The 16,351-nt window shown below is 37.7% G+C and overlaps 1 protein-coding gene across 2 annotated transcripts in view; it reads left to right on the top strand.

The window, feature by feature from the left end:
- RASGRF2 (Ras protein specific guanine nucleotide releasing factor 2) overlaps nucleotides 1-16,351 on the top strand; it is a 240,834-nt gene that overhangs the window by 108,329 nt on the left and 116,154 nt on the right. For both annotated transcript variants that reach the window (XM_077866482.1, XM_077866488.1), the window contains exons 10-13: nucleotides 3,793-3,953; nucleotides 4,850-4,916; nucleotides 5,632-5,768; nucleotides 14,123-14,205. In XM_077866482.1, coding sequence (XP_077722608.1) covers nucleotides 3,793-3,953; nucleotides 4,850-4,916; nucleotides 5,632-5,768; nucleotides 14,123-14,205 — 448 coding nt within the window. The remainder of the gene's footprint in view (nucleotides 1-3,792; nucleotides 3,954-4,849; nucleotides 4,917-5,631; nucleotides 5,769-14,122; nucleotides 14,206-16,351) is intronic.

Below are 16,351 nucleotides of genomic sequence, written 5' to 3'. Positions count from 1 at the left end.
CAGACTGGAACCTGAAAGTAGAAAGGAATCCAATTAACATATAATTTGGGAAGTTTACAATGTTTTGCTTCGGTTGCTCCTATCATCACTTCTACTAAATACCCTTAACAGACTTTAAAACCCAGTGAGATGGGTTTCTTATTCTTTTGAAGTTTGCTGAGTTCTGTTTTCTATGAAATGGACTACAGCCTATCTCTAATTGTCCACTAGTATTTGTGTTATTTACTTTTAGGAATGGTTTGAGGTATGTTTCAGGCTGTGTGCATGTGCACGTGTGTACATATGCACAAATATATTGCGGTTTCAGTCTCAAATGAACTGTTATTCTGAGACTAGAAAAAAGAAGCCTTCTGGGTCATCTAATAGGCCTCCTTAGAATAGGGGCATCAGCTAATCTCAAATGTCAACCTGTGGGAATTTAGTTATCAAAATAATAGAAGTTCTATTGTAAATTGATTCTAATTATTAAACAGTTAATGAGCAGGATGCAAAGGATTCTATCATATTATAGTCTGGAAAAGTCGTTTATTTTCCAAAATCTACTCAAACTTTGTTGAACTGAGGTGGAAAAGTCTGGGGCAATTATATGAAGGCAGTATTGCCATGTCAGTGGAGGTCAAATCCCATCTCTTCCACTTCCTTGCTGTAGGATATTGGGTGATTTACTTAGCACCCCTGTGCCTTACTTTGCTCTTGTAGTTAATACTACCCAGCTTTTAGGGCTGTGGTGAAGATTACGTGAGCTAACATTGCTCACAAGAATATCTAGACTAATGCCTGGGAGAGTGTGATGTAAATTTAAAAACCAAGATCTAAATTTTGGAGTGAGTTTCTGTTTTTCAATAACATGAAATATATATGAATGCTTAATAGAAGGTAAGGCACTCTAAATTGACCAATTGCACAAAACCCATTATGCAGAGTCAGCATCTTGTGGATATGTGAATCAGGATCATTAAGTGAAGGTGACTGAATTCAGAGTGAAAGACACTGAGAATGAGACCTGGACGTCTGTGGTAGTAAACTAATCATTCCCAGACTTGAAATCCTGTCCTCTCAGTGTAGCAGTGTTCTTTGGAATTGTAACGTGGGGTCTGGGCATATTTGTACCTTCTCAAATACCTAATCCAATAACCTGGAGATTACTCTTTGTTGCCTCTTACTACTGAGTGAAATGAAGAATCTGGGCATTCGCCCATCTTGGATGCCACTCTTGGGAATTTAGTGATTGAATTAACAGAAGTTTTGTTGTAAATTGACTCCCAATTATTAGGTGACCGATGATAGAGATGCAAAGGACTCTGTCACAGCAATGGTCTGACCCTGAGGAATTACTAATTTAATACTAAATATTCCTTTCATTTGTATCAATTAGAGAGGAACCTCCAAGTCTTATAGTTGTGTTGAAACACCAGGTCAAACATAAAACGAAATACGAGAAAAATCCACTATGATTATTTTATGAACTAAACAATAGTGTTGAAATTGCTAACTTTTAATTCTGACGTGTAGACTTCTGTCTATACCTAATGTGCATAGTGAGGGGAACAGTTACAGATCAAGCATATTAGGGTATCGTTGCCAAGGAAACATTTATTTATTTTTACCTCAAAGGTGAAATTCATATTACTAATATATGAGCTAACGATGTGTTCTGTAATTTCTGTTTTACAAAATCATTGAATGCTGAAGGCACTTAACAACGCATGATATTAAGTCTTCATGCACTTCGTTATAACCTTTCTGAAAATGACTCCCAAACCTACTGATCCACCAGGATATTTGTCTTATGCTCCAGTCTTTCACTCCGCCCTAACTGATCTCATGGCCCCCATGGCAAAGCTAGAATGTATTGTCTTCTCCCACCCCATCCCTTTCCAAGGGTCAGCTTTCATGTTGCCGAACCCATTGCCATCTCCTGGCAGTGCCACTCACTGAGGTGTGACCTTAGGAGAGCTGCTTAGCCTCTCGGGGCCTCTGTTTTTCCCTTCTGTGAAAAGAGGGGCAAACCAGGTCTTCCGAAAGAGCTCCTTTGGCCTTGTTTCCACCCTGTGAGCCCCATGAGTACAATCCCTTTGCTATTACTTGCTCATTTACTTCTCTAGGCATTTTGCCTTGTGCTCTCCCCACCCCTCCTCTACTCTGCAGATTTAATTACTTGCTGCCTGTGTTCTCTGACAACTTGCTCCCACCTGCCTCACCTCCTTCTTTCCCTCTCCTCTTGCCCCTTCCCTTCAAGGGAGTCAAGCGTTCTCCTGCCCTTTGTTTCACAGGCCCATGCCCTCCCCCAGGACTCCTTCCACGCTATTCTTTAGCCCCCTGCTCCCCAATAGCTGCCTACTTTGTCCGGCAGCCCCACCTAAACACTCACCTGAATAGATGGAATCTGCACATGGAGTCTTGGATCCTCACCACCACCACCCCCGCGCCGCCTCGCACTTCTTTAGATCTCCTTTCAAAAGTAGATGCTATTTGGAATATTCATATGCTAATGTGAACATTTTGTGACCCAAGTCATAGTTTTACCATTTAACATATATGAACAATGTTAGTGGGGTTTTTCCCCACTTATGGATGTAATCTATGCTCATTTAAAAAAAAAGAGAACACAGAAAATGTATGAAGAGGAAATGAGGTTGCCCACAATCTCATTTTGTAGTGCTGACTCCTGTTAATATTAAAGGGATGAATATGCATTTAATGGTTCTTAAGGCTGCATTTGGGGTAGGTGGTAGATTGAACAAACAGTAGAAATATTGCTGACTCAAGGTATATTGGAAGTCAAGATATTCACAAGAATCTTTCCTGGTATTTTTTAGTTGGAGATCTAACTTAGATTAGGATTTTATTTTGTGAGGAGAAGGTGGTCATTATTAGGGTGAAATTGCATTTAGTCTACGTAGAGCTTCTCACATGCAATAGAAGACAGTTTTGCTCACAGAAATGCTCTGGGTATAGAGTTTATAGGAGTTCTTTTCCATTTAGATTCCACAAAGACTCTTTATCACACTTTTTAAGTTTAATTTAATTTTATTCTATTTTTGTGAGAGAATTGGGAGCATAAGTGAGGTAGAGGGGGGAGCAGAGGGAGAGAAGAGACAGAACCCAAGCAGTCTCCTCACCCAGTGTGGAGCCCACATGGGGCTTGATCCCCTGCCCAAGTGGAAATCAAGAGTCAGACATCCAACCTACTGAACCACCCAGGTGCCCTTATTGCACATAATTTGAATGTAACCTGAAATAGTTGCCCTTTAAAAATTAACCAATTGCATTGACTTGTACAATTGTGTATTTTTATAATATACATGAATTGTGAATTTTATTTTTTAGATACAAAGTAAACTCAACTAATGTGCCAGTTTCTACCTTCGCTGCCTCAGGAAGGATAAATCCTATTTTCTTTCTATTGTGTTATTTTATTATCGTATATAATTACACAATGTGTATCTTATTCTTAAGTAAATACATTGATTGAGACCAGACCACTAACAGACAGATGGCCAAAGTGCCTTGTTCTTTAAATTCAGTTTGGCTTTCTTTCAAACTTCTTTTAAAGTTTAAAGATGAATAATCAAGTCTAAAGCATTTCACAGAAATAGTAGGAATTAGTTGGGCCCTTAACACACAATACACTGCCTCTTCTGCTCATAGTGTAGCGGATTTTCTTCCAGGGGTGTAGCAAATAAGTCCTTGGTGTCTTGGGAAACAAGCCCTAGAGTTTATTACATCAAGAACAGCTCTCACTTGACATAATTTTAATTGCTATGTATTCTTCACTTTTGTGATCACCAGGTTCTCTTATTCAAGTACCTTCTGTTGAGAGGGGAAAACTTAGTAAAGTTCGCCTGGGTTCATTGTCTTTGAAAAAGGAAGGAGAAAGACAGTGCTTCTTATTTACAAAACACTTTTTAATTTGTACAAGAAGTTCAGGAGGAAAGCTACATCTGCTCAAGGTACGGGTTTTACATGACTATTCCATCTATGTCCATGCACTTGAGAGGCATCCAGGTTAATTTGATTGTGGCTTTCCCACGCCTAGTATCGTAAAACCCAGATTGTCACAAGCGCATAGTGAGGTAATGTACAGTTGCTAAGCTTGACATGTACTTTGTTGTCAGTTGTATCCAAAATAATAGAAATTTAAGTGTGTATTTCCATTAAAAAGTGCAATTAAAATCACCTGGAAAGAATTATTACTATTGAGCTGCAAAAATCTTGTTAAATCACGACAGCGCACTGATCTAATATTTGCTAGATGCTTTTTAATCTTGCTCTGTCAAGAGGCAGCGAACCACAGCCTGCGGCCTGTTAATACAGTTTTATTGGAACACAGCCATGCTCATGTGTTTACATATTGTCTGGTTGCTCTCATGCTTTTTTAAATGATAGAATTGAGTAACTGCGATAGAGATTGTATGGCTTGCAAAGCCTAAAAGATTTACTATCTGACTCTTCATAGAAAAAGTTTCCCTATCCATACCTTCTGTTATTAGTGCCCGAAATATCATCCAGCACCACGATGATGGCTTTCTACTGCTTCCAGCACTTTCTGCTTGATGGGTTCAGCTGCATTCACTCTCAGGGTGCCTCCCACTCTCCCACAGACTGACTTGCTAAATTTATAAACACTGTGAGTGAGAGGGGTTTGAGGGAGAAGAACCATGAAGTTCAAGGAGTTTAATTACTTTTTACACAACTAAATTTAGTTTTGGAACCTATGAAAAATTATTTACGATGCAGAACTGTTACTCTTTCTTCCATGGCAATTTGAATCAAAGGTTTATAAATCTGAGCTTCCCAACTCATGCAAGACTGTCAGCCTCTTAATGAGAAATTGGTTTGTTTCCAGACAGGTGGGGTTCTCTCTCTAATAGAATGTACATTGATTGAGGAGCCCGATGCAAGTGATGATGACTGTAAGTCACATTCTATCTCTTAGAATTATAGTAGAATAACAAGGGTTTATGGTTTTTATCTACTGAGAGCTAAGAAGAGCTGCTTAAGGAGGCAGGAAAGGGGTTGAGAATACACTCCCTGAAGTCATTTACATATGAAAAGTTCTGTTGAATCATTTAACCTGTGAACCTTGTTAAAGATTTTATTTATTTATTCATGAGAGACAGAGAGAGAGAAGCAGGCTCCATGCAGGGAGCCCAACGTGGGACTCGATCCCAGGTCTCCAGGATCACACCCCAGGTGAAAGCAGCACTAAACCGCTGAGCCACCGGGGCTGCCCACCTTGTGAACCTTGTTAAACCATCTTTGGGACTTCACATTTTACTGAGTTTGTCTCATGATAGTGACTTTTTAGTGGCAGAGAAGAAAGGAATTAAATTAGAGAGTATTGAAATTCTGTAGATTATGGAAATGAAAAAAAGAGAGAAAGAAAGAAAAAGAAAGAAAACAAAACAGGAAGTGACTAGGAGACGGGGATCCTAGTCCTGAGTAACCTGCTGACCTCAGTTTCTTTATCTGCTTATGAGCTTAGTACAGGCTTCCCCTTGCCCGAGAAGCCCAAGAGGTACCATGTTGCTGAAATGAGATCCAATATTGTCACTAGAACTCTGTGAAAGCAGCTATCACTCGTATCTTTATGTTCACATCTAACTGTTTGCTTTACATGTGTTGAAGCTAAAGGTTCTGGGCAAGTGTTTGGACACCTGGATTTTAAAATAGTAGTGGAGCCTCCTGATTCTGCCCCTTTCACTGTAGTCTTGTTAGCACCTTCACGCCAAGAGAAGGCTGCCTGGACGAGCGACATAAGTCAGGTAAGCAAGTGGCATTTGCCGTAAATTGTGTTCTTGTTTTTTTTTTCTTTTTGTTTTTTAAAGGTTTTATTTATTCATGAGAGACACAGAGAGAGACAAAGAGGCAGAGGGAAAGGGGAGAAGCAGGCTCCATGCAGGAAGCCCAATGTGGGACTCAATCCCAGGACCCCGGGATCACGTCCTGAGTCAAAGGCAGATGCTCAACCATTGAGCCACCCAGGCATCCCTGTTGTCATTTTTCTTAATTTCACAACATAAACTTGGAGGGAAAGATTTTTAGTTATTTTGTTTTTATTAAAAAAACTTCCATCTGGTTGCTGTGGTCACTGCCATCACCACTGTGTATCTTGCTAGAGCTGGAATCATTTGTCATTGTTGTTTGTTTTTCTTTGTAAGTTTAACATTTACCTGAAATGTGGTACTTGCATTTTAGTTTCTGGGCATTTTTGTACAAGCTATAAGTGTAATTGGTTGTGTCGAAGAGTGTTTAAAATTGCCCTGTTAGTGATAAATTATCCAATGATCCCCACTAGATTATCTTTTGCTTCTTTGTTTCTGAGGTAGGAAAATGGTGAGAGATACAAAAACAGCTAACAAGGGCCTTGGTGAGAAATCACAAATTAAAGAATCCCATCAAAGAAAAGTGTCTGTAGTATGAAACCTGAAAATTAGCTTTCCTTTATTTTATATAGAAAAAAATTAGGAAATGGATTTACTTACTTTTCCTTGATCGGGAATGCTCAGTTAAGGAATTGCCTTTATTCAGAAATTGCAAATATATCAAAACTAGTTGTGATTGGGCTTAGGCATTCCTAAATCCAAGCTCCACATTAATTTTTACTCCATTAGCCAGCATAGGAGAAAAATGTTCGTGTAAGGAAAATATTAAAAGGCTTGGTAATTATTTTCCAAGTTGTTAACTCAAGATTGGGGCAAATGGAAAAAGCTTATACTGTAGATTCAAATACCTTCTTTTCTCTTCTGAAGAGCTCATAGTAATTTATATATAAATCTTAGGTAAAAATATTAATTTTTTTCTGAGTGACTAAGAACTGAGGGAAAATAGACAATATAGGGCAAAATATTTTTTTATGTGTCAAAGAAATTTTACAGACTTAATCTAATTTGATCCTTACAATGGTATTCTGAAGGTAGACAGAAATATCAGCCCATTTCATAGGTGAGGCACACGAGGTTTGGTGGAAGGCTGTTTGTCCAAAGTTACACAACTGTGTTGACTCAGGAGTCAAACCTAATCCAGTCAAAACCAAACCTTATTAGCATTCTAAACCTTCTCTACAGGAAGGCTGGATTTTTATGTATATGCCCCAGGATTCCTTTGACGGTGAATAAATAGCTTGAAATGAAGATGCTTCTTTTCTGGCCAAAAAAAGAATGAAAACTTGGGATTTGGGATCTTCTATATTTGCATAATTATATCCTTGTGGTGATTTATTAATACTTTCATTAGCTCCGTGCTGTAAGAATTAATACATTAGTCCCTGTTTGTAATACATCTCTTACCTTATGAAACTCTGAATCACCCACTGATTCTATGAATGTTTTCTGAGCAATCAACGTATACTACCAGGTATCATGTGGGTATCAGGGATATGGCAATAGTCCCTGGTCTCGAAGAGATAGGCAGGCCAATTGGGAAGAAAGGGCCATGGACAGTATAATGCAACAACGTAGGTGTTAGGAAGCTAAGATAAGTAGAGCAAATGGGGAGAATAGGAGTAGGCAAAAATGTTTTTCTAGCTGCTTCTAGCTTCTACCTTATGATATAACTGGGGGTCCTAAGATACAGAATTGATAAAAGCTCCAAACCTTCCTTAGCGTGCCTGGTGTGGCATTGCTATGGAAGAAAGACCCTTACGTGCTTGGATGATCCTATAACTGGTTTCTTCAAGAAAGAGTACAATGCTTTGTCTGCCATAAGCATCCAAGTGAGTCTACCTACTTAGACTCCATCTTGAGGCAGAAGTATACAACTTCTTCATATTTTTCCCTAAGTCTCAATGGCTGATATGTTAAATTCTACTAGATTGTGTCTGCAAGTGAATTGGAAAATAAAGCTAACAGAAAGTTATATCGTTTTGAGTGCCAATTATATAATTCATGAAATTGCTATTTGATGGAGCCTTGATGTTGTGTGGCTTTGGCATATATTATTACATTCATTCAACAAATATATTTATGCAGTGATACTATATGCCAGGTACTGCTTAGGCACCTGTGATATATCATGAACAAAAGAGGTAACAACAACAAAAATTCCCTGACCTCATACAGCTTACATTCTAGTGAGAGGAAGATCAAAAATAAAGAGTAAATGTAATAAATAAAGGCATACTATTTTATGCTAGAAGGTGATGGGACACGGTAGAAAGGATTGCACTACTGGGGGTAGGTGTGGGTAGGTACACTTTTAAAATGGTGGTCACCTCAGGCTACAGGAGACATCTGAACAAAGACTGTAGCAGGTGATGGAAATACCATACGAGTATGTGAAGAAAGGAAAGTCATTTCAAAGAGAAGGAAGAGCAATTGCAGAGACTCTAAAGTAGGAGGACACTACCTATTTTGAGGAACAGCATCAAGTCAGTGTGGTTGAAGTGGAATGTATGAGAGGGAGAATAGGAAAAGAGGAAATCAGGGTGGTAACAAAGGTCCAACCAGGGAGGGCCCCCTAAACCAATGAAAGGTCTTTAGCTTGCACTCGGAGTCAGATGAAAAGCTCTTCAAGAATTTGGCAAAGGAATTCCATTATCTGACTTCCTTTTTAAAGGTTTCTTGGCCTGTTGTGTTGCATATAGACTGGGAATGGAGGGTAAGGGTGGAAACAGGGAGCTGAATGAGAAGGGTATGGTAGTCATCCAGGTGAGGGTTCTTGAAGGCTCAGATCAGCATGGCAGGAATGGAGTCTGAGATAAGGATTTTGATTCTGGATTCGTTTTGAAGGTAGAGCCAGCAGGGTTTAATTATGGCTTATATTTGGGGTAGGAGAGAAAAAGAAGAGTCAAGGATGTCTTCAGAGTTTTTGGCCTGAGCCATTGGAAGAATAGAGTTGTCATTAACAGAGATTTTGTGGTGAATATCAGAAGCTTACTCCAGATATGTTCAGTTTCAGAAGGCGGTTAGACATTTGTGTGGAGTTGTTAAGTAAGCAACTTACTGAGTTGTTAAGTGAGCAGTGGTCCAGCACTTAGGGGAGAGGGAGAGGTTCAGGTGGGAAAGTCTGTGTCATCTAGGTCACATTTAAGGCAGTGAGGGTATTGAGACCACTTAGGGAGTAAATAGGGATAGAAGTGAGAAGAGGGCTATGGACTGAGTCAGGGGTCATGGAGAACAGTGAGAAGACTGAGAAGGTTCCACCAGTGTGGTTGGACAGCCACGAGGGTGTGGTGTCCTGGAAGTCAAGTGAGGAAATGTACCAAGGAGGAGGTAGCGGTCATGTATCAACTGCTCCTAAAAGCTGAGTATAGTACTGAGTGCTCTGAGGTACTTAGCCTTTTTGCCAATGCAAGGTTTCATTAGTGGGTTGTAGGGTTGTGCTATTGATTGAGCCTAGCCAGCTGCCAAGCAGCCTGCATCTCCATTGGCTTTGTTCTCTGCTTAAAATATTTTCGTTTTAGGGGGGAAATTATGCAATATACATACAGTGATGGTATTTGTCAGTCTCCCAGTATATCTCTGGACATATTAATTTTTAATAAGATGAGCCCACTGAATGCTTGAAAATGTACTGTTTAATATTTTATTATGTATATGTAAGAATATGGACGTAAAAAGGAAATAATACTCCCAATACTCAGCACACTAAATTAATATTTATCAAAGTATTTCCACAGATAACTATGGTAGAGTTGCCTGAGGATTTTTGTAAACTTGCAGATTCCTGAGTCTATATTCCAGACACCCCCCAGGTTTAATAAGCTCCACAGATCACTTTTGCACAATTAAATTGGAGAACCTTTGCTCTGAAAATCAGTGGTTTCCATCTCTAAAACCTCCACAATCCTGCCATACAGAAATAATTTTACAGTTTGGCTCTCAGTGTATATATACATTATTTTTGTGTTTTACCTCATTTGTACCTTTCTGTATTCCTGAAGATTCTTCATATTGGGGTCTTCTAATGGCCATACACACTACCACATTAACATACCTCTTTTCCAGCTTTTCCTAAATAATTGGATATATTCTGGGTTTTAGCATTAATATGTGATGTGGTGCTGCGCATTGTTATACAGGGAGTTACTCTCCCTTTCAAGGTCCCTTGTTGTCCTGTCTTCCCCACAGAGGGTCAGGTTGGTACAAAGGGCCTGTTCACTTCCATGACTTCGTGATTCATGACTTGATAGACTGCCAAAATGCAAGAAATCTGTACCTCATCATTTTATACCTCATCAGCAAGGTATCTGTGCAATTTTTTTCTAAGTCCTGTGCCAATGTTGAGTTTTGTTGTATCTATCACATCTTCCTATTTAATGGAAACGTGGTAGGATTCTCCACTGGTTTTAATTTACATTTCTATAATTATCAATGAGATTAACATTTCTACCATTTTTATTTCTTATCTTTTATGCCAGATGGACATCTATTCATTGGAGCTATCCTTATAGACTAGGGAAATAAACATTTTCTTTCAAGTCAAATTATGAATATGTCCTCCATTATTTCATCATTTTATTTTTGTCACTCTATTTTGCTAGATCTTAATTTTTTTGTGACTTGATTTGAAGCTACCTTCCTAAGTTATTGTACCATGTTACACTAATCACATATGGCTCTTATTTAAGATAATAAAGTGGTTTCTGAGTATTGATACAATCTCAGTTTCACATAAAGAACTCGATATAAAAATTACGACTATTGGTTTTGCCAGGCCTCTTTCTCTGGAGCTATAATTTTTAGAAGTAACAATTGCTTGAATGATTAATTACACCTTTAGTTACACCAGTAAGGCCATAATTAACTGTTGGCACCTCCAACAAAATGAACAAATAGCTAATGGTCTTGACCAATAATTCTTCCCTTTTCATCTATTTATAGGGAAAAATTTGAGGCTGAGGATTTGACCATTTATTTCAATATAGTGCATTCATTTATGCATGTCTTCTTGTCATACATAATAGTGTATTAAACAGATTTTTCTGTAATTATGGGTATTAACTAAAATGCAGAATTAAAATTCACCTCTAAGCTTGGTTTGGGCAGATGTGTGAAAATGTACACCTTGTGTAAAGAAATCTATAGCACTCTCACATGCTTTCTCCCTTAAAATAGCTTCTCTGGAATCAATAGAGAATTTTTTACTTTAAATTAAAAGGTGAATTAAAAGAAAAAAAAATGGAATCTAACCTTTCTTCCCACTACTTAGAAGTGGTAGAAGGTAAAAAGGGTGGAGACATAGTAGACTACGGACCTTTGAACAGGTATTGCCTTAAGCAAGATCCTCAAAAGACCTTGCTGGAGAAGTCATTCTCAACAATTGTCTAAGGACCAATTGCATCAAACTTACGCAGGGCTATTGTGAACATACATGTTATACTATTAATCCTATTAATTTCAAGGTTTAATTCACATAGATTTGATGTGTGCTTAGAGATGTGATACCTAGTTTATCCTGATTCTTCTTGAATGAGTGAACTGTATTCATTTTCCCAGGGCTCAGTCACTTTTCCCCAACATAACTAAAGGACAGGCTTATATGGTCATGAATTTATACCATGCCTTGCAATATAAATATATTCATACATACATTGTTCTGTTATAGTCTAACTTTTTTTATGAAAGGAAACCCTTTCTCCAGTGCAGCATTATTGAAAGTCCCAAATGGAAGTGAGATATAATACTCTTGTTGAAGTAGAGCTGGTGGACACAGAGCCCCCAAGAGTTCTTTTGTTCACCCATGTTGTTGCTGCAGCCTGTCTGTGGAGCCTCTAGGAAATGAGGATTTTTATTACATGGCCTTTGAGCTTTGGTTCAGATTGCAGGTATGTTTTGATTTCCTGAAACCAGAGCATAAGTGAAAACATTTTTTCTCTTGAAAATAATTTTAATGCTTCACACAGTAAATCAGAAAGATTTATGAATGAGAAAGGACACTGGCTAATGAGATGGTCAAGAGTAGTCACATAAACCTCTTTTGGATCTAAAATATTTATCTCAAGTTCCAATTCTGACAGTGTAGAGGACTGAGCTGATTTAGTTCCCCCCTAGTTACAAAAACAGAAATGTTTAACATAAAAAATCAGTATAATAAAAAAATTAATACATTGGTGATATTTACAGATATAAAAAGAAATCTCTAGTTGTCAGAAATACTGAAGAAACTTAAAGTTAGAGCAGAAAGCTTATAAGTTGAAGACATAGAGACCTAGGAATGATTTTAGATTGAGTATTGGTCCCAAGCCTGAGGAGCTTTAGCCAAGGTAGCCTTGGATCCCTTAAAGGAATTAAGCTCCTTAAATAAAGCCTAGATATTGGAAGTGTATCCCTTCCATCAGATAAGAACTCAAAAAACTCTTCCCATTAGCCCAAAAAAGAAATAAGGAAGTTTGGTTTTGTCTTGGGTTCTGATTTTTCAGAAATCTCCCTTGAAAAAAATGAACGCATTTCTGGCCTATGGGATTTCAAATTTAAATGCACAGTATTCACATGGTGTGAAAAATGCAAACCGAGAAATTAATGTAAAAGCAATTTTTGGCCCTGTTGAAATCCTAGGACTGCTTGGTAGGAGCAAACACAAAAGTCATTCCATTAACAACACTTTACAGGGGTCCTGGGATCAAGTCCTCCATCAGGCTCCCCTCAGGGAGCCTGCATCTCCCTCTGCCTATGTCTCTCTCTCTCTCTCTGTATTTCTCATGAATAAATAAATAAAATCTTAAAAAAAAAAAAAAAACAACACAACACTTTACAATTCAGGCCTCATGACAGTGTGCTCAATATCAAAAATTACAATTATGTGAGTAATTTATCTATCATGAGAGAGTCAGAAAACACAGTGAACAGTAGAATTAATACTGCTGGAACCTCAGATAGTAGAATGGCAACTTGGAAAAGACTATAAAATAAGAATGTTTAAAATATATGAAAGAAAGAAAGAGAGAGGGAGGAAAGAAAGAAAGGGAGGAAAAAGAAAAGATTATTATATAAAAAGTCCAGGTTGATCTAAGAACCAAAGAGAAATCTAAACATGGAAACTATAATCCTAAATCATTCTAAAACTGTTGTTTGTGTAACTATGCCATTTGCTTGAAATGTTAAAGGAAACTGAAGGAACATTGTTCATTTTCCACATTTCTCACCAAACACCATCTCTGTCCTCTCATCTTCCTGTGTTGGTGACTCAAGCAGCATCCTCATTGTGCTTTAGAAACCTTGAGAATGAAAAGAAGGCCACTGGGGTAAAGGATCACTTATCCCATGTCTTCTCCCCTGTGTGTAAGTCCGGTCCTTATACGACACTCTTTCCCATGCCCTCACCCTCCACCAATCAACCTCTTTACACCATTTAATTACTGTTATAAATCACTATGCCGTATCCTAGTAACTAGAGATAATTTTTGATTTTAAAAATGGCTTAAATCTTTTCTCATTTTCTGTTTTGTTCAAAGGGAATATGTGTAATTCAAAATAAATCCTTCTCTAACCCTTCTCTAGTTGCAGAGGGAATTTTTAAATTGATAAGGCCTAAGTAAATAAGGCAGTGGAAATTAGCAAAAGTTCTTGAATTTCCTCCTCTAGAGAAAAGAGAAAAATGATGAATAGGGCTTTATGCATTCCAGAAAGAGGAGAAAGTACACAATACATCCTCATCAAATCAACATGGTGCCAATAGAAACTGCTAGAGAGACTAGTAAAATGTGGGAATTTGTCGGCAAAAAACACCTCAGAGGCAGGCATAGAGTTTACTAGTGATCTAGAAGATGAATTCCATCCAAGAAAGCCATCATTTCTACTCAGCCTGCCCCAGACCACCCTCGGGCAGAGAATGAATACAGCAGAGGCAATTTCTGTCAGAAGGTATAAACCTCTCAACTGGTGCAGCTACTGACAGAGAATTGTCATGATGTGACACTGAGGCCAGAGTCCTTAGGAAATACATTCCAGGAGAATACAGCTCTTATACCTATCCTCAGGTATTCGCCAGGTGCACAGTTTTGGTATCTAGATATTGAATCTGTTCATCAAAGTATAATGTTTCCTGCTGCTGTGTGTGTGTGCGCGCACAGATGAAATGAGAAACTAAACTTGTTTTTGTGGCTATAAACAATTCTGAGAATATATGATCTGCCCAGGTTTGCATGTGGATTGTAATTGTTTATTTTTTCATTTCACAGTGTGTGGACAATATACGGTGTAATGGTTTAATGACTATAGTATTTGAGGAGAATTCCAAAGTTACTGTGCCCCATATGATTAAGTAAGTGTAATAATCCTTTCCCTTACATTTTAATCAAGTCGAATTGGTAAAGAAGATAAAGCCCTGCATAAAATATTGCTTCAGTAGTATTCCACTTCATTTTTATGAGTATGTTTCTTGACAGGAATGTGATAATTCATGGTGTGCTATTATAAATCATAAGACTTTCAAAATGGCTTTTCATAGTTTATTGATTCATAGCATAAAAAATGTTTTTTATACTGTTACATGTGCTTTCGTTCAAGACAAAAGGCCTATTGAGATTTTTCAAGTTCAATATAGAAAGTTGTGACAGCCAGATGTATCCAAGGTCAGAAGCTGGGTCAAAGGATGGCAGATTCTTCTGGCATCTTCCCAGTGGGTATGAATCGTATTACTTGGATTTGGTTGTAGAGATATATATTTAGATTTCGAAGGCACTTGACAGGAGTCAACTGGTCTTCCCATGGTACGTTTACCTACTGCTCATATGTGGATTTGCCCAGGTCTGTCATCATGCTCTTTCTCTACTTTGTTAACAAAACATATCCTATAAGGTGATCAATAGGGAAACTGTAGTTTAAAATGAGAAGTGGTATCATTAACTATGTGCCATTGCTCTCTGTATTAATGCTTTTGTCTCTACATACTTTTTTCTATTCCAAATTCGGGAAGTGTTTCAGGAGTATTTCAAAGCTGACCAAATTGTTCCCTGTTCTCATTTTTTTTTTTTTTTTGGTTATTTGCAGCTCAAATTCTAAGAATAAAATGTATTTTTGAAAGCAGTCCTGTTATATCTTTTTAAAAAAAGTTACACGAAAACTATGAAAATATTTGTCTTCTATGCATTTTTAATGTGGATTTTTTTTAGGTCTGAGCTGTTTGTGCTAAGGCAATAAATAACATTAATTTTCCTCTTTTGATAGGTAATAAGTATGCTTAGCACCATCCCAACAGTATAGCTTTTAGAACTTACTAATTATTGTATCAGATGAAAGCAGTATACATTATACTATTGAGATGAAGGCAGTGTACATTATACTATTGCTGTAATTATTACAGGAAAATATAAACTGTAAGAGAATGATAATATTTTAAATTACTGGTCAAATTTAAAAACATTTTAGGTAGAATCATTTTAAGGTTCCAGGGCAAAGATTCCTTTAGCATTAAGTTTTTTTGGTTTTTAATACAGTATAGTTTTTTTAACCACATTATTTAAAAATGTATGATGCTAAGATTAAGACCAGGTATGCAATATTCAACCAAAAGGTCTAAATTGTGACTTAATTTTTAAATTCACATCACTGGGTTTGATGATTTAAATTTTAAATTTTCTACCATGGGATTCTTATTTTAATATTTCACAAAATAGCCTATGTTACTTTTATTCATTTCTGAAAGTACTTTCTTGAAGGCTAGACAGCCATGAAAGTCCCAACTGCTTTAGAATGAAAATATGTAAGTTGGACATTGTGGCCAAGTTATAAGCTCCTAAACCCTAAGGTTACTTCGCGTATGCTAGACATACATTTTGTTGACTTTAAAAACAAATACAGATGCAAACTTCCCTTTTGTGCCTGACTGGTTATGGCTGGAACCCAAATGCATCTTCTGTCCCCTGTGGGGTCAATTTGACCAATGCCCATGTCCAACCTCATCTGTGTAACCACCCCCCACACAGACCAAGCTTTCCCCCTTTCAGGTGCACAGAGTGACCTTGAGTGAATGGAGACCGCTCTTCTGCTAGGGCAGAAACCTGTAGCTCAGGCTGTAAAGGTTTTGTATTAGAGTCATGCACATTTTGATGCCCATCTATCTCATTCTAGCCATAAACCCACAGCAGAGGAAAGTCTCCTATGTTTCTTTGTTTCATTTTTCCCAGCTTCACTGAGTCTAGTTTTCCTCAGTCAGAGGCAAGAGGATAATTTTGCAGTCTCTGTTCCTTCTGATATTCCCTCTGTGGCCCTATTCTACCCTAAGTCCTGTAGTAGTGCCTCCCTGTGCATCTCCTTAGCCACATACCACGAAAAAAAAAAAAAAAAAAAGAACTTTTTTTGAGAGTTAAAAGAAAAACTATATTAATTGTATCTGTTACTGACATGGCATCACTTTGCAAGCACTCACTTCCCTTTAAAACTTTAGTAATTATAATAGGTGATCTGGG

The sequence above is a fragment of the Canis aureus genome, chromosome 2, assembly GCF_053574225.1.
Source record: "Canis aureus isolate CA01 chromosome 2, VMU_Caureus_v.1.0, whole genome shotgun sequence".
NCBI lineage: Eukaryota > Metazoa > Chordata > Mammalia > Carnivora > Canidae > Canis > Canis aureus.
Note: the sequence above shows the minus strand (reverse complement) of the source record. Positions and strands in the feature narration are given on the sequence as shown.